At 38.6% G+C, this 23802-nt stretch overlaps 1 protein-coding gene across 5 annotated transcripts in view; it reads left to right on the forward strand.

The window, feature by feature from the left end:
* LOC117716170 (contactin-associated protein like 5-2) overlaps positions 1-23802 on the forward strand; it is a 737433-nt gene that overhangs the window by 167528 nt on the left and 546103 nt on the right. For all 5 annotated transcript variants that reach the window (XR_013113069.1, XR_013113068.1, XM_076941723.1 and 2 more), the window contains exon 3: positions 3038-3231. Coding sequence is in view for 3 of the 5 variants with exons in the window: in XM_076941723.1 (XP_076797838.1) it covers positions 3038-3231 (194 nt within the window). In the remaining 2 variants the exon portion in view is untranslated. The remainder of the gene's footprint in view (positions 1-3037; positions 3232-23802) is intronic.

Raw genomic sequence — 23802 nt, forward strand, 5'->3', positions numbered from 1 at the left:
CAAGTGCCTCACTACCACCCCAATGTTAGGGATACTCAAATGAAACACACACACACACACACACACACACACACACACACAAACCTTATTTTTAATATGCCCTAAGCAGCTCAATGGCTGGGCCATTCCCAAACCTCCCCACAACTAACATTCTCTCCCCTCTGATATTCCTAAATTATTTCTTACTAAAACCTATATTCCATCTTGGCAACACCAGTTCCAGGCCTGCAGCCACCCTGGGCCCTGACTCTAGACTCATATATGTTGGCAGTCTCTCTGTCTCTCTGTCCTATACTTACTTCTCAGGCCTGGGATTTCTCCTTCCCTTGAACCACAGCATTGTGCCTTCTCCTCCTGCATTTCTTGCCTGGGAATCCTAAAAGTCTTGCCTCTGTCTCTCTAGCACCTGGCAACTTTATTTACCAGTCAAAGCCAACTGGGGCCAGGGACCCTCAGCATCCTCAGAGATCCCTCAGCAGATGTGCAAATACCTGTGTAATTTCAGGGATCTAATTAGCATAATATAAACAATAAACCAAATCCACAACACATACATCCACTTCCTGTCAAGTGTTAGTGTTGTTGAGGTGACAGTGTTTAAAACCACTTTAAATTTTTTACCTTTTAAAATCAGTGAATTCTCTGAAACGAGCATCAATAGAGATTTTGTATGATGAATGCTTCCAAAATTAGCTTGAATTTTCTATAAAAATAAAATTTGTACCTCTTTCAGTTCTAAGGAGTTAGCAGAGAGGCAGGAGTAGTGGTTGGTACTTTTGAACATGGTGAGTAGTATTGTTAGTAGTAACATCAGTATGTACTTCTGGGGCTGATACTCACCATGCTCAAATGCTTCCTCCCATGCCTATTAATCTTTATTGAATTTTTTCTCTATTATCTATTGAAAAATACATGGGTGTGTATAATGTGTTTTAACCAAGCCTATGCGGTCAGGTTAGGGAGCAAACTCTTTTCACACTGAGATGTCTCCTCAGCCAGAGATTTTCTGGGGATTTGCCACATTATTTCCTGTTACAAAATAATTGCAAGAAACTGCATTTCTATTAACTGTATTTGTAACTGGCTGTCTGACTGTTTAAACTTTTTGCATTTCTTCCTTCTACTATGTCATGAGATGGATGTTATTTCTTTCACAGAACATTGTGCAGGGAGTAAAAATGTACTACTGAACACAGTAAATTCCAGTATACAATAGCTGAATCACAATAAGCATTGATTCTTATTCCCACTCTGGATTGGTTCAGTCTAACAATTACTTGGGAGAGTCCCTCCAAGTGATGGTGCAAACACCTGTCTTCCCTAGCAACCATTCCAGCACCATCCATCTAGGCCTTATTTACTGTATATGTCATGGGAATGGGAAAACAGGGGGAAAAGACATAACCAGAAATCTACTTATAGCTTTTATTCTTGAGAATCTGATCTTGTAGTTATAGCTGTAATACTATAAAAAGGAAAAAAAGAAAAAAAGAAACTAAAATCAGGTACCCCTCCACCCCACATGACACACACACGTGTGTGTGTGTGTGTGTGTGTGTGTGTGTAGAACTCACATTACAACAAGAGTGGAGAGCATCAGCATACCACAGTTGCCTACCTTGTTTGTAGCATACTGACCACTAAACAGAACACATTTCAAAGTAGATGACAATTATGGGCCTTTCTCCATCCCTGCTTCAAATCTTATTTAATTTGTGGAAATAAACAGAATATTATCAAGCAAGAGTACTGTAGATAAACTGATGCTGGAAGACAATCCCCGTATCCTACATGTCTTAAGATCAGAAAGGTTTCTGCCTTCCTTCTCCCAGCTTCTGTAGCAATATATTTAGTCCCATGCAGTGAGAGACTGTGCAGTGGGAACCAGAATGCAGAGTGTCCCTGAGCTACTAAGCTGGGTCTGAGTGAATGGTCTGAGTGAATGTGCAGTGGAGACCAGAAATAGAAAGTCCCTGAGTAAATTCTCTTCCATTTGGTGGGAGATAAACGAGAGCATCAGGAGAATGTGCATGCAGGTTTAAGGAAATAGTGAATCTATTACTCTATATTTAGTAGCACTTTTCCCTCCAGTTCTCATTAAAGGGCAAGCAAGATGGTTGATTTTTACCACACATATGTCCATCTCATAAGACACTGCAACATCCCTCACCCCAGGATACAGAGTACTTGAGCATTAAGCAGTCATTAAAAGTATATACTGATATACTTTTTCTTACTTAAGGTGGAGACAAAAATCTTAAGGCATGGGTTTTTCAATTCCGAGAAAATAAATATTGATTATTTATAAAGTTCAAGTTTCATGATTAGTCTAGGAACCAAGCAGCTGTTGCAAAGCCCTTGCATACATGAAATATGCCAGCGTTCCTCATGTACTGGAGCTGCATATATATTATTTCCTCTTCTGTTCCTTGCACATGGGTGATTACCTAACTGAGTGCTTCCCACCATTCCAGTCATGGCTACCCTTGCCTCAGGTTTCAGCTCTACTGTCTCTGTCTTCGAAAAGCCTTTCTAAGCACCTGATAGGGCATTTTGTCTCCCGTGTCAGCATTGTAACTTCTGTCTTTCTCTTGTGAAGGTTCCTCACAGGTTTTCTATGAACCTTTCTTTTCCCTTCACCAAGCATTATTCTCATGGAGAATAAAGGTAAAAGTAATAAATGATGCCTATGGAATGCTTAATGAATGCCTTCTTTCAACTTTGTATCCACACTGAGATATGAGTCCCCTAGTAGGTTCATAGTACAGATTTGGACAGAGAAAGAAAAAAATGGAGCTAAAGAGAGAAGAATGATAGAAGGAAAGAAGGAGGAAGGAAGTTGGCACCATAAACACTGCCCTTTTCGTGGACCTGGTGCCCTGGGATATAAGTTAGACAATTGGGTCTGAAAGTACTAGAAGTTTAAGTTTGGAGACAGAAACTGTGTCTTAATTGATCATAGGTTCATTGATCTTTGACATAATAAATGGTGACTTCCTCAGACATTATTACAAGACTCTCTTTCATCATATTCCAGGAACTGGTGGTTGGTCTCCAGCAGATTCCAGTGCCCATCAGTGGCTGCAGTTGGACCTGGGAAGCAGAGTGGAGATTACAGCAGTGGCCACACAGGGAAGATATGGGAGCTCTGACTGGGTGACAAGTTATCGCTTGATGTTCAGTGACACAGGGCACAACTGGCAACAGTACATGCAAGAAGACAGCATCTGGGTAGGAAATACTTTTCTCTTCCAGTGAACAAAGATGAGATGTGCTAATGCTAACTGGAGTGTGTCTCTGCCATCTTACTGTAACCAGACTATGGGGCCTAAATACTATACTGTATCTATTCAGAAATAATGGGAACATATCTAGGCCCCGGTTCAAGTGTAGCTCTATTTCAAAAGAAATTTGACTACTAGCTGTAGAGAGTTTGGTGTGTTACTCCCTTTCTTGAAATTTCAGTAGTTTTAAACACAGAATATATTATGTCATCTATAAAAATAGGGAAATATGGTAACAAATATATGATTGTCAGTAAGATTGTGTCATTGGCTATCTTACTTTCTTATGTTCATTGTACTGTGGTAAAAAAGCCACATAAGTGAGAAATGGCTCATTTTGGCTTATAGTTCAAGTTTACACTCCATCTTGGCAGAGAATTCACTGCTGTGAAAGATTAAAATGGCTGGTCACATGGCATTCATAATCAGAAGGAGCAATGAATGTTATGCCTGTACCCAAGTCACTTTCTTCACTATTATCTAGTCCAGGATGGTAGCCAAGGAATGCTGCCACCCACAGTGGGCAAATGCTCCCACTTAAATTAGCACAGTCAAGACATTCTCAGAGGCTCATCTCTCAACTGACTTTAGATTTTGTCAAATTGACATTCACCATCATATTGGCTGAGGATATATCTGCATATATATTAGACATTTTTTATAACATGCCTAAATAACTCAACTATGTCACTTGTCCAACATTGCTATGTGTAGGGTTATGCCTGAGGAATCTGTACTCTATTCTGAGTGTGCTGTGTAGCCAGCCACTATCCAAAGTTCTAAAAACATTCAAATATATATGACAATGTTTAGCTTTATCCTTGCTCCTGGCACCGTGAGTAATTATCAGTTTGGAGGTAATACAGATGTTCTAAGTTATAAAACCGATCTTTCTTGCCTGCTGCAGCTCCACACTTGTGAACCTTGTGGAAGTAAATGTTGTCAGGAGTTTGGGGCTTGGGAAGATGGCTTATCAGGCACAGTACTTACCTTCAAAGGACAAGGTCTGGAATTCAGATTTTTGCAACCAACCAAAAAGCCAGGTAGATGTGATGACAACCTTAAACTTTCCCAAAGCAAGCTGGCTAGCACGACTAGACAGAAAGACAATAGACACTGCCTAAGTGGATAATGAGTGATAGAGGTAAAAGATTTCTAAAGCCAACCACAGGCATCCATGCACAAGAGCACACCTGTGTGAACTTGCATGCATACAGAAACATACATGCACATATCAAAAAGAAAAAAGAAAATGAAAAGAAAAGAAAGGAATGGAAGAAAGAAAGAAAGAAAGAAAGAAAGAAGAGAAAGAAAGAAAGAAAGAAAGAAAAAAAGAAAGAAGGAAAGAAAGAAGTTTAATGCTTTGGATAAAATAACATGTAAACAAATGCTTCTTTTAGTTTGGGAGGAAAAAAAGATAACAAATTTATTCTAAAGGAACATAAAATGTGTATACATGGTGATGGGTAGCAGTCTTTCCCGCTCAGAACCTCCTTGGCTCAGCCTTGATTTCACCTACTACATCTTTCAGTATTAGCCCAATGTTGTTGAAGAGAATGTGCTTTAGCTGCAGTGATATATGCTGAAGATTTCTAATTAAGACCAGGAGTAAACTAAGCATTCCAGTTAGTTAGCAAACATGGAATACTATATATAAGAGTGTCATCATCTTTATTTGGGACCCTTATGATCTCACTAGGCATTTGAAAATACCCTTTGAAGGCTCTTCTAATTTGTTTATTAATATTGAAGCCCACATCAGTTTTTAAAGACTTTTGCTTGCTTTGCTGTTGAGTGTGGAATAAGAAATAAGAAGTCTTCTGCCCTGGGAACAATTTTAAATTTTTATGTTGATCTTGGAGGGAAAAAATGGGTATGGATTATTTACTTTCTCTAGAGCTTTATATGAGGGGTGATTGTTTTCAGACTGAGTTGCAGTTTTGACTTATCTTGTTTCAATATTTTAAAAAAGATCCAAGTTTCATAATCTTCAGGTCCAAGTGCCTTTCTCTCAGCATACCTGGACATCAGGATAACTCTCTCTGTGTTTGGGGACAGTGAGCAGAAGGCTCTAAATCTTGCTTGAAATGTTGGTTTACTTGAGTTTCACATTTTTTTTTTTTCATTCAAGGCAGGCGTCCCCCTCGTCTACATCTATGGAGAACATAGCTTCCACATACTAATTTTAGGAATGATTTTGGGGTGTTTAGAAAGAAAACTGTGGAATCACCAAGGTTCTTATTTCTACAGGATAAACAGGGTCTGTGGCCATGCTATCCCAACAACATTCAACAGCATTGAAATTGACCAGTGACGATTAGCACCATTACTCAAAATTAAGTTTTATTTCTAAGCACACTTGATTGTGAAGTTATGGTTTGTTTCACTATGTCTTTACATCTTATTTTATGAGTAAAGTATTCTAATTAAACCTGGAATTCACTGATTTGCCAAGACTGCTGGCTAGCAAGTCCAAGAGATCACCTGTTTCATTTTGCCCAGAACTAAGATTACAAGTGTGTCATACCATGTCCACTTTTTCTCCTCTCCTCTCTCCTCTCCTCTCCTCTCCTCTCCTCTCCTCTCCTCTCCTCTCCTCTCCTCTCCTCTCCTCTCCTCTCCTCTCCTCTCCCCTCCCCTCCCCTCCCCTCCCCTCCCCTCCCCTCCCCTCCCCTCCCCTCCGCTCCTGTTCTCTCCTATCCCCTCTTCTGTTCTCTTTTTTTCTTGATTTATTTTTCCTTTAAATATATTCAGGATGCTGCCTGAGAGTAGTATTGAAATTTTTGAACATATTTTCCTTAATATTTAATATTTCCTTAATATTTAGGTCTTTAGTGAGGCAAGATAAACCACCTGACTCTCTTGCCTGCTTTTACAAAAGTATCAAATGTTACAACACTTTCTGTGATGCTATCCACCTCTCCTACTTAGAGACCTCCAGTCATCTAAAATCTTTGAGAACATCACCACTGCCACCACCTCTTCATTGTGTTCACAACGAAAACACAAAACAAGGAGCATAATTAACTGGTGTGAGTCCTGATGCTTAAAATTTCTCTGCTTCCAATCACTTCCTTTCCCCTTTCAGATCTAGTCCTCACATCATCAGCAATGAGCATGTGACTCTTTGTGATAATTTGGTTCATTTGTCTTTGTAAGTACAATATAAGAAGCCCCTTTCAGCTTCAAATTTCAGCCAAACCTTTGTGATGGTTAGCTTCTTCTGTTTGGACCATGTAGATATTAATTTTTCTCATCTAGCTGACCTGTCTACTCACATCAACCTGAACATCAGTCCATGAAAGACCACCTTGCATTTGATGCAGTTCAGTGTTTTTAAGAAGGAAGAGCTCTACACTTCCTTTATGAAATAAACAATAAGGACTGTACATGGTCTCTAGGGAAAAATGAAAGAATTTTACAGTCATGTCCATGAAGAAACAAAAAAGCTTACAGGCAAATGATTTTAGCTCAAACTCTCAAAGTTTCATGTGACTTTCTTTCAGTATCTGTCATCAAAAACTGCACTTCTATGGAGTATATACTCTGTAAGCAGAACTACATGCACCTGGGCACTGTGATAATATTATGAGCACATCATTTTATTCTTTTTTGAAGCCTAATTGGTTGCGTGCATTTTACAGAAGACATTGAGGTTTCAAAAGGTCAAGAAGGCTGGACTCTATAACATGTAATAAAGTGACAGAATCAGTCTACAAACTGCCAGTCCATGATGTCTAAACACAAGTCACTAGGTAATATCTTAGCCTAAAAGCACTGGCATTAGGAACTGATGAAGGAGATACAGAAGATGAAGCAGTCTCCACCAATATTTCATAACACAATCTTCATCTAAATCAAAATGGAAATTTAGGACTCCTTGTAAAATTCTGGAGTGAAGTGTTTAGTTGTTTTTGAGAAGAAAGGGAGGACACAGAGCTGCTTAATCTGTGTTCCCAATCTGCTTCCTGACAGTAGTTACAGTGTGAAGGTTAGGATTAGGGTTAGGCCTCCCACTCATGTACCCATGGGGAATTGTAATCCCCCACAGTATGACACAAAGTAAATTCTCTTTCTTTATGTTGCTCCATGTCAGCTAATTTGTCACAGCAGCCAGGAAAGCCACAGATACACAAACCTTTCACTTTCCTCTGACTATCTTGGATCTTCTTAAGACTCATTTTGTATTTTGCTTTTTAAAAGATCATACTTACTGGCTTTTTACCAACATATCCTGTAACCAGTGCAGAATGATTCTCAGAGATTTCTGTATGTTTCTGAAGTCTGTTTGTACATATTAGGTTTGAATTGGCTACTCATCACCTTCTTTACTTTGAGGTCAATTGAAACAATGGATTATATATTTCAGTCATCAGTTCTCCAATTTCATCCTTGAGCAGCTCCCAAATTCTCTGGGAGATGTTCCCCTATCTTCTTGATTTATACACACTTATTCTGCAAATGTTCCCTAGCATATCCTGAGTATTGATCACTGTTTGATATACTATTTTAAGCCCACCAATTTCAGAAAACAATTTGAGAGAAAGAAGCTCATTACTATCAACATATATCTTTTAAACTCTCATTAGATTCCTAGGACCAGGCTACTTGATCGAGGCTTAAAAATACAGTGTCTTCCTTTTCTGTATGCCCAGACCCAATAAGGGACTAAAAGCATAGCTTTTCTGTAACTCTGCCTACATTATTACTTGGATATGTGTATGTGCTACACACATCTATGCATTCTGAAAGTAAAGTCAGATGTTGTGAGTTCTATTCTGTCACTTTCTGCCTAGTCATTTGAGAGAGGTCCGCTCAGTGAAACTGGAGCTAGAATTATAGCCAGCAAGCACCAGTGATCCTCTTGCCTCAATCCCTGACAGCCCTGGGTATACATGTACACACACCATCCAATCTAGTATTTTGTTTGTTTGTTTGTTTGTTTATGGGAGTCCAAGAGATGCATGCATAGCCATAGACCTTCATGTTTGTATAGAGAAGGAACACTGCTGCAAATGGAGAAGAAACAAGTTGTCAAATCAACAGTTGGTGCTTCTCTCGGCCTCGCCAGACCTCTCTATAGCCTTCTGGCTTTATAGTTAGCCCCAAATCTTCCTGACAGTTGCCCATCAGTTTTTTTTTTATGTGAAAATTTGCTGTAATGTTTCAGGGTGCTTGCCTGCTTTGGGTCTAGCCTATTTAGGAAGCTAATGCTTTCCCACATTTACCTGTGTAAACAGGTGGTGTTTAAACACATTACTTGGCAAGGGAGTCAGCATGTAGTCTTCAGGATTAATATTCTGAAAGAGTAGATAGTTGTAGACATTTACATGCTTGTGTTTGTAGTCAGATATGTTCCAGAAGATGGTATCAAAGGATTGAGATGATCTGTTTAAAATTAAATCTTCTAAACCAACTGTTATAAAACTAATCTTGTTGTCAAAGTACTCTAAGTTTCCTAGGAAGTTCAACTCACTATATATATATATATGTATATATAATGTATATATATGTATATATATAATGTATATGTGTGTATATATATGTATATGTATATATACATATATATATATATATATATATATATATATATATATATATATATATATAATGAGTTTTCTATTCTAAGGAAAATGCCTTCAGAACATACATATATGTAGAGCTGCAAACTCCATAAGCTCCTTCAGTTCCTTCTCAAACTCCTCCATCATAGACCCCACACTTAGTGAAATGGCTGCAAACATCCGCCTTTGTATTTGTCAGACTCTGCCAGAGCCTCTCAGAAGACAGCCATATCAGTCTCCTATCAGCAAGTACTTTCCAGCATCCACAACTGTGTCCAGATTTGGCAACTGAATATGGGATGGATCCCCATGTGGGGCAGTCTCTGGATGGCCTTTTCTTCTGTCTCTGCTCCACACTTTGTCTTCATATTTCCTCTTGTGAGTATTTTGTTCCCATTTCTAAGAAGGACTGAAGAATCTACACTGTGGTCTTCCTTCTTCTTGAGCTTCATATGGTCTGTGAATTTTATCTTGGGCATAAGCTGTTGTTTTCTCTATATATTTTATCTCTGTTTTGAAGTTTAAAATAATGTGGCTCTGATAATTAAATCCCTAAGAAGCTTAACTTCCTTTCTTGAAGAAGAGCAAGTGTAATGAGGATGCTGACCTCATATGACCTGCAAAAGGGATTTTCAAAAATGAGCAAGCCTCAAAATGCCCCACAGGTCTTGTTAAGGCACTGTGTACTGAGCTCCACTTGGAGAATATCTGATTCTGTATGCCAGAGTAGGGTTAAGGATTTACATTTCTAAAAATGTTTCAAGTTATTGTGGGGCAGCTGGTCAGGCCCTCACTTTGTGTAGCTCTGTGTAAACCATAGGTGGATTCATGTACTTGATGAGCTTTGACCAGAGCTAAAATGGTGAAACTCGAGACTATTATTAAAGCCAGTGTGTAGCATCCACTTGGATAAGATACTCGGTGGATAGAGGCTGTCAGTTACTTTAATCTGAGCTTTGTATACAAAAGAAAGAACAAGATGTCAGTACTTTTTGAGTAAACTGAAAGCTCAATGGGACAGGCAAGCTCTCCTTGGGTTATGGGTTGTTACCCAAGCAAGCTCATTAAGGACAATTGGCTCAGAGGCCTTTCAGCAGACAGAGAGGTGCTATAACAGAACCTGGGGGAGTTGCTGACGCCTAAGGAAAAGAGCTCTAGGCCAAAATCTGAAGCCCCAGGTATCTACTTGGCCTGTAGTCAAATGGAAAGCTTCCAAGCCAGGAAAGGGTTTCTGGAAACAAACTCTCCCTGGAAAAAAAAAAAAACAAAAAAACAAAAAAACAAAAAAAAAAAAAAAAAAAACAAAAACCAAAAAACAAAAACCAAAAAACAAACAAACAAAAAAAACCTCAAAGGAAATTCATCTCAGTAAGATTATTAAGCTCATTATCACAATAGCAGTCAGTGCTAAGGAGAGAATGCAATATAAATACAGAAGGCACAATCTGTTAAGGAGGGTTTTGTTATTGGCTCAGTGTGAGCTTCAAGCAAGCAAAGACAGACAATGCAAAGTTGATGGATGCAGAGTAATAATAAATCAGGACCCACACCACAATCTAAATGTGGAGTAATGCAGAATTTATTTGTTTCATGTTTGTTGATTTGTTTTCTATGCCCAGTAATTCACATGGAGAAAATATTTCTCTCTGTCTGAGAATATCAAAATACTTTGAACACCGTTCTGAACTACAGAAAAGCACCAAATGGACCTACAATATGTGTTTGACATCTCCAATTTTCATTGAAAATAATTATTTCATTTTGTAACCCAAGAATGTGTCAGAAACTAAGCTATAGCCTACAGATAAAGGTAATAGTGATTTTTTTCCTTCAAAAGTATCACAGAGAAGAGGTCCCAAAAGATGAAAAGAATGTTTATAAGTTAAGAACCCACAGACATGAGTTTAGTTCAGTACTCCTCATCCATGTATGGTGGGTCAAAACCACCTATAAGTTCAGCTCTAGTTGATCCAAATCTATGGCCTTTAAAGGCATTGCATTCATTTACACACACACACACCTTCAAACAAAACATAAACTACAACAAAAAATTAAAAACAAACGTCCTATACAACTATGCTAGAGTTATCAAAGGATCCTGGGTCTCTCCTTTCTTGTCTTGTTTGAAAATATTTTAGAGTATCAAGCATGTGTGACACAATAGATTAAGTGGGTTTTAAAAATAAGATGTGGCAGCCTTCTGTGAGAGGCAGACAAATACATGAGAAGGACTCTGTGAAGTTGGGCAGATACATGTTTCAGGCTTGTCAGTAGATCAAGCTTTATACTTTTACGCAAGAAACAATTTTGACTTTATAAATATCTGGCTACATTTTTGTCATTTTTTCTTATTTATGACAAGCTGTAATGATAGAGGGTCAGACTTCTATTAAAAGAATGATAAACTGATTATCTAGAAGGGATAAGGACATAGCCAGCTAAGCATTTGCTAACTGAGGGTCTACCTGAATTGGACATGGAAATATTGAGTGCATAATCTCCTAGGCATAGACTAACTTTAAGATAGCTGCTTCTGTGATGTGCTGCTGTTTCAGATACTGCATCTATGTGAGTGTTGTATGTTTATGAGAAGATACACACATAAGGCTCACATGGCTACATGGTATAAATAGAGCAAGATTACTTGCTGGACTAGCATTAAGATCTGAGTTCAAATACCAGGTGTAGCTCCACACACTTGTAAGCCTAGAAGTGTGCAGAAGTGAGACAGGAAGACCACTGAAATTTCTGGCTGCCAGGTAGCTCAAGGACCAGTCAGAAACCCTGTCTCCAGAAAATAAGTCAGAAACTGTCAGAGCAGAGGACCTTTTGTTATTCTCTGGATTCTGTATGTATGCACAGGGATACATTTACCCAGACATACATGTCCACACACACACTCCCAAACCAAGAAACAAAAATGTTTGCACATGCCCTTTTTTGTATAAAAAAGCTAGCCCAAGCCACCTTAGTGAAGAAATAACAGGAAACTGTACTTGACGAAAAAAGTTCTACTTAGCGGCCAGATCTGGGTGCCCCTTTCATTGAGATGGCTTTCTCCATACCTGCAAACACTAAGATTGCATTGCTAATGTGATTGTGCATATACAAGTGACCCCACCTCTAGGGATACCTGGGTCATGACCAACCACTCTGCCAAGCAGGTCTAGTGCTGCCTCTCTCCCAGACCAAAAAAAAAAAAAAGTTTGATCAATGAGCTCCAGTGTTCTTGTGTTTTGCTTCTCTTTCCCTGCTGGGTATTCTAGTTACAGTTCAGGCATTTTCTTATATGCACCTCCTCCTTCATCCCACTACTATGTCATCTTGTCATTGCTCTCTTTTGAAATGTATTTGTCACTTAATAACTTCTGAAACAATTAGATGACAACTCAATAAATCGCTTTGTCAGTTATGTGTAATGAAAAAGCAAAATTATCTTGTAAGAACATGCAAAATCTTACTTCAAGTGACACTGTAGAGATTTTATAAATAGAGTCACAGAATTCAAAATTTGAGTTCTTTTTTAAAACTTGTAAAATTCATGTGAATGTTTATAAATCATTCTTTCAGGAACTTGAAGTCTTCCAGATGGCTATGTTTAAATGTACAGATGTGAGTGAAAATATTCTTCTTTATAGTGGGACCCTAGTATTTAAGCAATAGTTGATGGATTCTCTCAACACACACACACACACACACACACACACACACACACACACACACACACACATCTATCTCTATCTCTATCTCTATCTCTATCTCTATCTCTATCTCTATCTCTATCTCTATCTCTATCTCTATCTCTATCTCTATCTCTATCTCTATCAAATCACTTTCTCCCATGAGGAATCTTCCAAATTCTCAATCACCCCAATTCTCAATCACTTTCCTAAACAGCACAATCAGCTAGGATCCAAGGGTTCAATCATATGATTTTTTTTTTTACAAAACATTTCATATTAAAGCTATGACAGACGGGTTGGCAAGATGGCTGAGAGGATAAGAACACTGGCTGCTCTTCTAGATGTCTCCTGTTCAATTCCCAGCAAATACATGGTGGCTCATAACTATCTATAATTAGATCTTGTGCTCTCTTCTGGTGTGCAGGTATATATGTAGGCAGAACTCTCTCTCTCCCCGTCTCTATCTATCTCTATTATCTATCTATCTCTATTATCTATCTATCTATCTATCTATCTATCTATCTATCTATCTGTCTGTCTGTCTGTCTGTCTGTCTATCTATGTTCTAAAAATAACTACAACAGTCAATAAAAGGTATGAAAAGTTCCTGAATTAATTCTTTTCCAGATGAAACATATGTTAATAAGTTTGTTTCCTGTTGGTCTGTCAGTGAATCACAGACACTCTTGACAGGTTGCAAGTCTTTAAACTTCAATGCCTGTAACTGTGGTTGCATTCCTGTGTGCTGATACAGGTAAGTAGGCAGGGCAGAGGACAACTACACTGGAGTTTCTTGGGTATTGTCCAGCTTAACTATTTTGAGACAGGATTTCTCATTGGCATGCTGCTCATCAAGCTAGACCAACTTGGAAGTAAGCCCTAGAAATCTTTCTTTTCATGCAAGTAGTACTAAAATCTTGATTTTGTAAAATAGATTCTGGGGACTGAATTTAGGTCCTTATGCCTGTAAGGAAAGAATTTACCAGCTGAACTATTTAGCCCAGCATACAAGTAGGTTTTGTTTATTTGGTTTTGATTGGTCATTTTCCTCTCCTCATTTCTTCCAATCAAGCCATTTAGAAGCAAGTATATTAGCAATATGTAGTAGGTATCTTCCTCTGAGTGACATTTGTCCACTTGTAAACTCATCTCAGAGCACAGGAGAGACAGACCAGATGGTCCACATGAAGAGATGAGCAAATAAAGATTGTGGATGTAGCTCAATTGTCGCTGTGAGAAGGCTAGGCTGCTTCCATGACAGACTTCAAATTGGCAGGTAAGGAGGGTAGGCCTAAATATAGGGCAAATCTAGGCAACCCCAGGCAAGTGAATTACTAATAGAAAAAACCTTAGGATCTATCCTTCATGCCCAGATAATAGACTGTCCCACTCACCTAGCTTGAAGCAAGGACAATGGGTTAGCAGCAGGTTTCAGACTTCCTTAGTTTCTTCCTGAGTAACAGTTCCCAGATGGCCCCATTGTAGAAACTTAATAAAAAGCTCTGATTTTGGTTCTAAACTCAAACATTAACTTCCTCCAGGGACACATCCCAGGAAGAACACATTCCAAAGACTCAAACAGACATTCCAGGAAGAAAGACCCAAGATAAGAATTTACTAGCCCTTAACACAGTAAAACCTGCTTAAATAAAAGCTACTTAAGCTGGCCTTCTTTGTTAGGTGCAAATTTGAGTTACTTAGCAACCAGGTATGGGAATGGAAACCGAGCTTGGGAATGGCTGTTGAAGTCAACCCTTGTAGTTATTGATTAAGAGGTAAAACTGCCTCTATGAGCCTTATGAATATTGGTATAAAAACAGCCCCAACTCTAATTCGGGGCTCTTTTGCCTGCATACAATGGAGCCCTGGTGCACCAGTATCAATAAATCTCATGAAATTGCAGTGAGTCCTGTCCGTGTGTATTTCTGGGGGTGCGAGTCCCTTGGTTTTGGATACTTAAATTCAACACCACCAAGTTCCCAGTCCCCACCCCCCAGTAATGAAATTTTCATAGAGATGAACCAAACAGATTAATATAGAGGTCATCTACCCCAGAATTCCCTAATGTGCTTTAAATTAGCCCTTCAAGCTCACTTGGATATCTCCCTCTGTCTTGGGAATGGGAGACACCAGCATGCTGAACTTCTGCAGAGTAATACACTCTTCATTTACATACTATTTTGTGTCAGCCGGTCAGTGGTGGCGCACACCTTTAATCCTAGCACTTGGGAGGCAGAGGCAGGCAGATTTCTGAGTTTGAGGCCAGCCTGGTCTACAGAGTAAGTTCCAGGACAGCCAGGGCTACACAGAGAAACCCTGTCTTGAAAAACCAAAAAAATAAAAAATAAATAAATACTATTTGTGTCTAAGGTATCATTCTTCGGCGAATCATGGACCCTTACAGTTGTAGAGAACTTGTCTAGGATATATGGTACTGTGGTTTTTCCATTCCTAAAAAAAGAATAAAGAGAGGAAAAAGCAAGACAATAAGTTCCTGGTGTCAGTTACAAGCCTAGCTGGAGGGTGGCTGGCAGGCCAGAGAATTATAGAAGAGACACCCAGTTTTCATACGTTGGCTGTCCCACTACTCAGGTATGTGCATAACCCAGACAGTGCCTGTTCACAATGCAGATGTCTAGTTGCCTTGCTTCAGAAGAAAATGCAACAATCCCAGTTCTTGGAGATAGGTATAACCCTTTGTCTTTAAGATGTCTGACCCCATGTGAAGAGACATATAAAGGACATGTTCATAATTTTCTTGCTTAATGAATTGTATGACTTCCTGAATTACCCAAGACAAGGGAAACAAAAAATAAATGAGCATGTTTAGAAATAACTAGGCACTATTTATCAAGATGTTTGGCAGAATGGATACTGATAAGAATGGTGTATAGTCTCTAAAATTTATTGTCTCTCACTTGAGCTGTCATTATTTCTCAAACAGCAGATGAAGTAAGTCTGTACCCCGTGTCTGCCCCAGGGATTTAGATAAGATAAGGAAGAGGATTGGTCCCTGAGACTAGAACAGGATTACACTCTTTGCATCATTTTAATTTGGAAGTGCTTAGCTCAGCTCTTCTTTGCACTCAAATTTAGGACTGTGAACTCTAGATTTAGGCAAATCTGAGTTTGAATCCTACTTGCTATTTGGTAATCTTGTCATCCTGAGCAGAACTTCATGACTCTGGGTGATAAAGCCTGCATCTGTCAGACATTTATAAAGCCTACATCAGCCTCACTGGACTGTTCTACATAGACTCCCAGCATCCCTTACAGCAGTGCTCAAATCAACAATATTTAAGTACTTACATAGTAAGTTTGTTTGACTCCCGAAAGTCACCTTACTTCCCTCTAATGTAAAATGCTAAGAGTGCCTTGAAAATCTCAGTGCTTATCCTCTTAACCAGGGTGAAGTCAGCTGGCTTTGAAGCAGATAGATCTCTGCTCTATCCTCAAAAAGCACATTAAAAAGGCCATGTGTGGTGTTGCTTACTGGTAATCACAACACTGGAGAGAAAGACTGGTTCATCCCCAGGGAACAAAGATAGTGTCCTTTTTGACTCTTAGGGCAATGAGAGCTCTGTCTCAATAAACAAGGTAGATAATTTCTAAGAAATGGCATCTGAAGTTGTTCCTTTTCTTCCCAGAAATGCTCAAAAAAGCCTACAACCACAAGTATGCACATAAACACACACATAAATGCGGTTCACATCCCTGGGTATATCCTCAGAGGAGGGTGGTATTCTTGAGAGAAAGAAACTATTTGGTAGTATGAAAAGGAACTGAGGTCCCATGGCTCCTGGATTGTTGACTACTTCCCTGCTCAGTTTGTTTCAGGATGGAGAAATCATTTCCTATTTTGAGGAATGAATACAAAAAATTACTAAGTAAACTCTTAGTTTATACAACTGGGTCAGGAAGCAAAATAAACCACCTAAGGTGGGACAGGAATTTAACAGCAGACTGTAACCTACTGGCATTTTGTTTAAATTGGCTCCCGGGAACAACATTTCCGTTTACCTTTAAAATAACAGCCGGGCCTTGTCTAGAGCTAGGCTGTTACTTCTCTCTTGGAGGCATAGAACCAGATGAATCACATGTGAGTTTCTCTCCTCCGCTCTTGAGGTAATTACCAGCAGATACTGTGCATTCATTTTCCATTCATTTTCCAGTGGGTTAAGTAGCTGTTCAAAATTTCAAAATGCTTAATTTTGACTGATTTCCAAAGGTGTGAGCTTTTTTTTTTTGTAACTTGATTCACTGCTTACATAAGTACTAAATAAAATATGAAATAAAATAAAAAATAAAACATGGTTCTTATCTCTCAAATTGGCCTCAAAGTTGCTCTATGGTCTAGGATGACACTGAAATTCTGATCCTGCCTTCTAGAATGTTTGTATTTTAGTCATATACAATAATGCCAAGCTTGTACAGCTATGGGATTGATCTCAGCATTTACTACATGCTACCCACTGAGCTACTGGAGGTCGCCTAATGGAAATTCTTTAAACTCCTCTCAGAAAATAGACTATCTAAGAGAAATCTCTGTAAGAAAAGGCAGTGCTACTATTACTCATGGTCAGAGGACTGAGACAGGCTGACTCCACGACAGGCTTCAAACTGACAGTTCAGGAGACTAGCTCTAGATCTCAGTTTCCCAAAACTGGGCAAATCCAAAGTAGTCATTTACTAGAAAAACCTGCCTCAGGCAGCCAATCAGAATCTGAGGCAAGGGCAATGAGTCAGTAACAGTTTTCAGGCTTCCCCAGCAACAGTTTCCAGGCCCCCTGTCCTGCCCCCAGCAATAGTTCTGGAATGTCCTTAGAGATTAAGCCAGCTAATTAAGATAAAGTTCACCTAACCCTCCATGGAATTCTCCTAATGTGTTTTAAATTAGGCCTTCAAGCTCACATGGATGAGCTTCAGCTTGGTAAATGGTAGACCCCCCAACATGCTCTACTTGCTTTTTACTTTTGTATACTATTTGAGACTGGGATATCATTCTTCAGGAAATTATGAACCCTAACAAGGGAACTTCAGGCACATGGCCAAGATATAAGAAGAGTTTCTAAGAGGAGAAGGAGAACCCAAGGAATTAACAGACTCTGGACCAGAGAGAGAAAAGAATACTAACTCAACAAAAATGTCAGCAGTATGAAGTCCCAAAATGTAAGGTTGCTGCTATTAGCTGAGACTGGAAATAATCTTTTCTGATAGTTAGAAAAAATACTACTACATGGGATGGAAATAAGGCATCTATATTCTGTTGTTGACCTTGTTCCTTATTGGCATATATATTTTCAAGTCCACTTTGAACCTTTCAGGCTGAACATTAGACAAATACACAGCAGTTTTGCAATGAATGTTGGTTGTGAAAAATTAATGATATGTCATTTTCTGTTTGATTGGAGTCCCTAGCTTGCCTTGCTTTCTCCCGCACATGGCCCGGTAATTCAATTTCCTCCCTTTCCCTCCAACTTTACCTACTCTGAAAGCCTCAGGAGCAGAAAAGATACCAAAAAGGCCCAATTCAGCAGTTCTGACATTCCAGACAAGTGTCCCAATCCCCGATACCTTATGTCACAACCCCACCCCCACCCCTCACCACTGACCTCCACATCTATAAGAGGCTGCCACACAATAATGCTTACAACTTACAAAGAATTCTAGTATCATCTACTGAGACTGGTGAACTTGCCCAGAAACCTGTTCTCAAGTAATCCTGCCTTTTTCTTTTAATTTGGTTGTGTTAGCTTATTTCTTCAGAAAAGAAAATGTATCATTTTAATAAAGAACAGGAAAATATTACGATAAATCACAGAATTAACGAGTGAGAAATATATTTACTTCCCATTAACTGCCTAGGAGTTAACAAACATCAGTTTGGTGAAAACAAGGACTTGCGTTGAAGACCTTAGTAATTTGTCTGAATAGCATTACTGTTTGGTGCTTTTTCTAAATAAAATAATGTCCAGGTACCAGTTCTTCTGACATAAATATAAAAGGAGAGTCACTTGTCATCATCATAAAAACAAACAAACAAACAAACAAAAACAAAACAAACAAGGCTTAAGGGGATGGCCAGTTAGCTCATTCAACAAAATATTTATCGTACAAAATGAGAATCTGAATTTGAATTCCCAACAGCAAACTACAAAAGCTCTGCCATGGAGGCTGTCCCTGTATTGCAAGCAGCAAGTAAGGCTACACAGGAGAATCCCAGGTGTTTACTAGCCAGCCAGTCTAGGCAAACCAGTAGGTTCCAGGTGAAGAGTGACACTGTTCCAAAAACTAATGTAGACAGCTTCTGAGGAAGGTTTCCTCCATTGACAAACACACACACCTGCATACAATTATAAAGTCTTGATAATAGGCTGTATGATCAATGCCTTTATAGATGTTATCAAAGTATAGTGAACAAAGAAAATAAATTAAGGAAAGCAGTTCTCTTTGAATGTACAAGATTAGAAAAAATTTGATGGTATTAGTTGAAGTTGGTTAAACCTCATCTTTACAGTAATTCAAGAGATTATTGCTCAGTTTCAAAATTTAAACTTCAGCTAAAGAAAAGTGCTACTCATGGTTAAAACTTTGTTTGTGTGTTACCCATGTGGTGTAAGTTTCAGATCTTTGGGTATTTATGTGCTATCAGACTTAGATATAGTTCTATAACTATGTAAAGCCTATCTTCTAAAGCATTTTACAGGTGTTTTATAAATATAAAGAAACAGAATTCTTACATATCTCAGTATGTATATATTTGAGTATAAAACTATCAAGGAAATAAGAGTTACCTGTACAAGAGCAATGGGCTGGGGAGACAACACATTATAAGTAAGTACTTGACAGAAGACTTTGAGGTCCTGTGTTTGAGGACAGAACCTAAGTAAACATCTATAATTCAGGCCCTCCTACAGTGGGGGTTAGAGAAACATGGATTCCCAGAAGTTAGTGGGCCAGTTATTCTGGCATACACAGGTCTAATAACAGGAAGACCCTTTGATAAACAGCATAGAAGGTAAAGATCATCACTGAAGGATGGGTTCTGACTTTCATACTCTTAAGATTGCATGTACATAAACATAAGTGCATGCATGCATACATGTATACATACATACACGCACATAAATACAACACACACATAAATATACACATGGATACCACACACACACAAGAATACACATGAGCACATATGCACACATGAGTGCAGAGAGAGAGAGAGAGAGAGAGAGAGAGAGAGAGAACAATGATTTAAAAAAGAAACAGAAATAACTATACTTTCTCAAATCAGTGGAATTAGTAGTAGATACTATAAGGTTAAATAATGTTTTTTACTCATTAATTACCTTGTATATAAACAAGCTTATTGTGATGAGTTTAAATTTTTCCCCACAAACTCATGGGTATCCAGACTCTCAAAATATGACCTTTTTGGAAAGTTTGTTTGCTGGTGTATGTAATATTCATTTAAACTCTTTCTAGAATTACAAGAGCTCTAAATCAGGTGACTAGTGCCTTTATCAAGAGTAGAGGTTGGGCTGGGAGATGCTGTGTAGATTAGTGCTTGAAGACCTGAGTTCCATCCTCAGAACACAAGTACATGATGTTTTCTTTGGTGCTGTGCACTTGTAATCCCAGTAATGAGGATGCAGAAACAAGTGGATCCCGACAACTCACTGAACACCCAGGTTCGCCTAGACAGTGAATTCCTGATAAAAGAAGAGACTTTGTCTCATGTCAAGGTAGACAATACTTAAAGAAACACAGCCAAGGTTGATCTCTGGCCTCCATGCATTCTGCTGTATTGATACTTATCTATAAGAAGATAGGAAAATGTATATGAAGTGAGTCATAGACCAAAAGATGCTAGTGCTCTTTTGATACATTTGGAGGAAACCAAAACCGGTAGGAAACCAGGAAAAATATTCTCCTAGGACTTTCAGAGAAGATACAGTCCTATATCAATTTAATTTGTGAAGTTCTGATCTTCATTATTATGGCATATTATTGGTTTTATAAATAACCTAGTAAGGGAGAGTTTTCTTTGACACCTCAAAAATCTAATACACTTTTACACCTATTGTTTTTTGCTTTACACCTCAGATAACTTGGACTTCTATAGAACACAGGTCACTAACCACTGGCCAACAAGTCCAGTCTACATGACAAAGCAATGCTCTAGAAAACTGTGCTCCAGAACAGGAGCTATTCTTTGGCCTCCACACACACAGCTTCTCATATGCATGCATTTGCTTAAACACTACTTGTCCAACTCAAGGACATTATATGTTCTGTAGGTCATGAGGGATGATGTCCCTGATACTGCTAAATTGCTGTGAATCACACTTCTTCTCCCTCTAAAGAGCTCTAGCTCATGGTAATACCATCTGTAGAACTCAACATTAGCTTCTATGTATTCCGTGACACTCATCTCCATCACTGAGAACTTTTAGTTTTATAGACCTGATTCAAATGCAGTCAGCCATACTTGTTCTGATTCTGTTACTTAAAGTAGAATTCTTTTCTTACCCATGTGAGTGAGCTTCTTTCCTTTTGTACATATCTTGAGGTTGAAACATTACTTCTGATATTTTTTCTACAATCTCTTCTAATGTTCTTGGGTGAGTAGGTCTTGTCCATAAAATTGAACAGGGTGATTTTGATAAAGAGACACCAGCCTGTGTTTGCTTCCATCTCTCTACTTTGTGTCCTACAAAGCAAGCGCCAGTTAAAGATTTGCTAAATATTTGCCCTGGCTTCCTCATTCCTCCAGGACATAGCTGAAATGTCTTCTAAAATAATATTGACATCATTATAAATTTGACTTGAAAGCTATTCAATTGATTAATTCGCAGGGGGTTATCATTGCCACACAACTCATTAAGTGTGTCCTCACATACCACGATATTTACAGGAACAGCAAAATGTGGGGTAATCTATGTAAATAACATGGCATGAAGGAAATACCTACATCAATGAGGACCATATGACAGCATTGCCGGGTGACTAGAGATATGGGGTATAGGTGATGAATGAGCTAGAGTAGAAAAGGCAGCCTCTAGATGCTGAGGGATAGAAGAAAAGATAAACCCTCATTAGTTTGTACCCAGCAAATAATTTGTAAGAATTAGCAAAATCATATATTGCTATGGAATATACTTTTTAAATGAACAGACAGGCATGTAGAAGCAGTAATTTTTCGGTTGGAAATATTATTTAAAAAATCATGATTATGAGTGTTGGCATCCATGTTATAAAACTGTACTTGGGCAAAAGGGTGCTTGCAAGAGGACACTATCATTAGCCATTAGCTCTCTTAGCCACAGGACACCTTCTCTCTCCTTTCAATGCTGAAGAAACATGAAGTATTTCCAAAGTAAACAATGATACTACATACTGTGTATCAGCTGCATTTATTCTCTAGTTGCTATGCTATGCAAAGCTCTAGGATGGTAGAGGTTTCTAAATCCACTATCACAACGCAAACTTTAACGTAATCCACTAGATGAAATTCAACTTCCTCTTCCCGGTCATAACTTTTGGTGGTGTTTTGTGACTCATGCAATTTAACCAAGACTTTCTATGTGACTACTGGACTGGATATATCCATTAGATATGTGCTCACTGGTGTATACATAATTAAAGGCAAAACTTTGCCAGCTCCCTGACTCTATAAGTTGTACATAGTTCATCTATGACTAGTAGAGTCCCATGGGTTCCTACTTCATCCATGCCTGAGTTTGGATGCACCAATACTTTATAAAAAAAAATAGTGCAGACATCCATAACTGCTGAGTTTATGATTGCAATTGCTGTGTCTTGTCCAAAAGACGACATGTGGCAACCCTCTCCCTGTCTTTTGGCATTTATATTCTTTCTTCTGTGTCCTCAGAAATGTTCCCTGAGACTTGGAGGGGATGTTATAAGTGCCTTGCTTAGACCAGAATAGGATGAAGTACTAATCCATCTTTTATTCTCAGCACATTGTTTAGCCAAGAGTTTCAACATTCCTCTACTGTTTACTGAAAGATGACAAGATTTATTTAATGTAGCCACAATGGGACATAGATTCTCTTACGGTTCCACTCAAAATCTATCTGCAGATTTTGAGATGGGGTTTAGGTTTTTTAAAGGGCACATGGTATGCATAACTACTCCTGGTCAAAATGTTGTCACATCTATCACTGATCCATTTTTGTTTGAGATTCAGTCTTTCCTGCCCTGGAGTCTAAGGAGTTTTGGGACTCCGTGAAGTCTCTTCCAAGTAGGTAAGCTAGCAATAGAGTTCCAGCTTTTTGCCTATACCAACAAGAAGTTTCAGGACATATTTCAATTATTTGGGCTCCATCATTTCAATAGTGTGATAGAATAAGAAAAGGCACAGTGACTCTAGAATATTCTCATTCCTGCCAGAACCATAGCATAAGATGACTCATCCAACCCACCAGTGCTATCTCTAAAATGTAGAAATTTTTCTTAAGAATTTTTAGTCAGGGGCATGAAACATTACTTTTGGGAAAGATAAATTTTACTTAAAGACTATAATAAACACCTTAGAGCATCCCATACAGTTCCAGAAAAACAGGACCATTTCTCTGTCTCTTAGGCATAAAAGAACACTTTTAATAAAGTGTCCTTTATTAAAGCCCCCCACTATGTATGTCATTGGCATATGAAATATCTTAAGTAAGAATTGTGTCTTTTTAGTGTAGCTCATCAATGCTTGTCATCTTCTACATCTATTAAAGTCTGAGTGAATGGCAGAAACTTTCTGCACATTGTGAGGATTGTGGTCTTAGTTTTCTCACTGGCTTCATTAATAGCCTCACCATCCTTTGAGCTTACTGGGTTAAACTGCCACTTGAACATCATCCTTCCACCCCTAATCAATTGGCATCATTTATTGAAACCAAGAAATTTTCACTGAACCAGTATCTTTGCCCAGTGTCTTGAGAAAGGATTGTGGAATGCACAAATGAATATGCAGGGAAGAACACACCTGAGTAAGATGATTGCAAATTAGGAAGAGAGAAAGACAGACCTACGGGCAATGTTTTGTGATGCAGCCTATGTGAGTAGCTCATGGTAAAGGAAGCAGCACAGGACACTTACATTTGTATGGGGCATGTAGTCACCCTGGCTTATCTAGGTGGTAGCTAGCTAGTCTGGGAGCCCAGGATCTTGTCTTCTGCTTCCATAGCCCTGGTTGGTCTATGAACAATTAATGACCATTCACCTTTACATTTGTAGCATGAGAATCATAGAAAAAGT

This window comes from Arvicanthis niloticus, chromosome 10 (assembly GCF_011762505.2).
Source record: "Arvicanthis niloticus isolate mArvNil1 chromosome 10, mArvNil1.pat.X, whole genome shotgun sequence".
NCBI classification, from domain to species: domain Eukaryota; kingdom Metazoa; phylum Chordata; class Mammalia; order Rodentia; family Muridae; genus Arvicanthis; species Arvicanthis niloticus.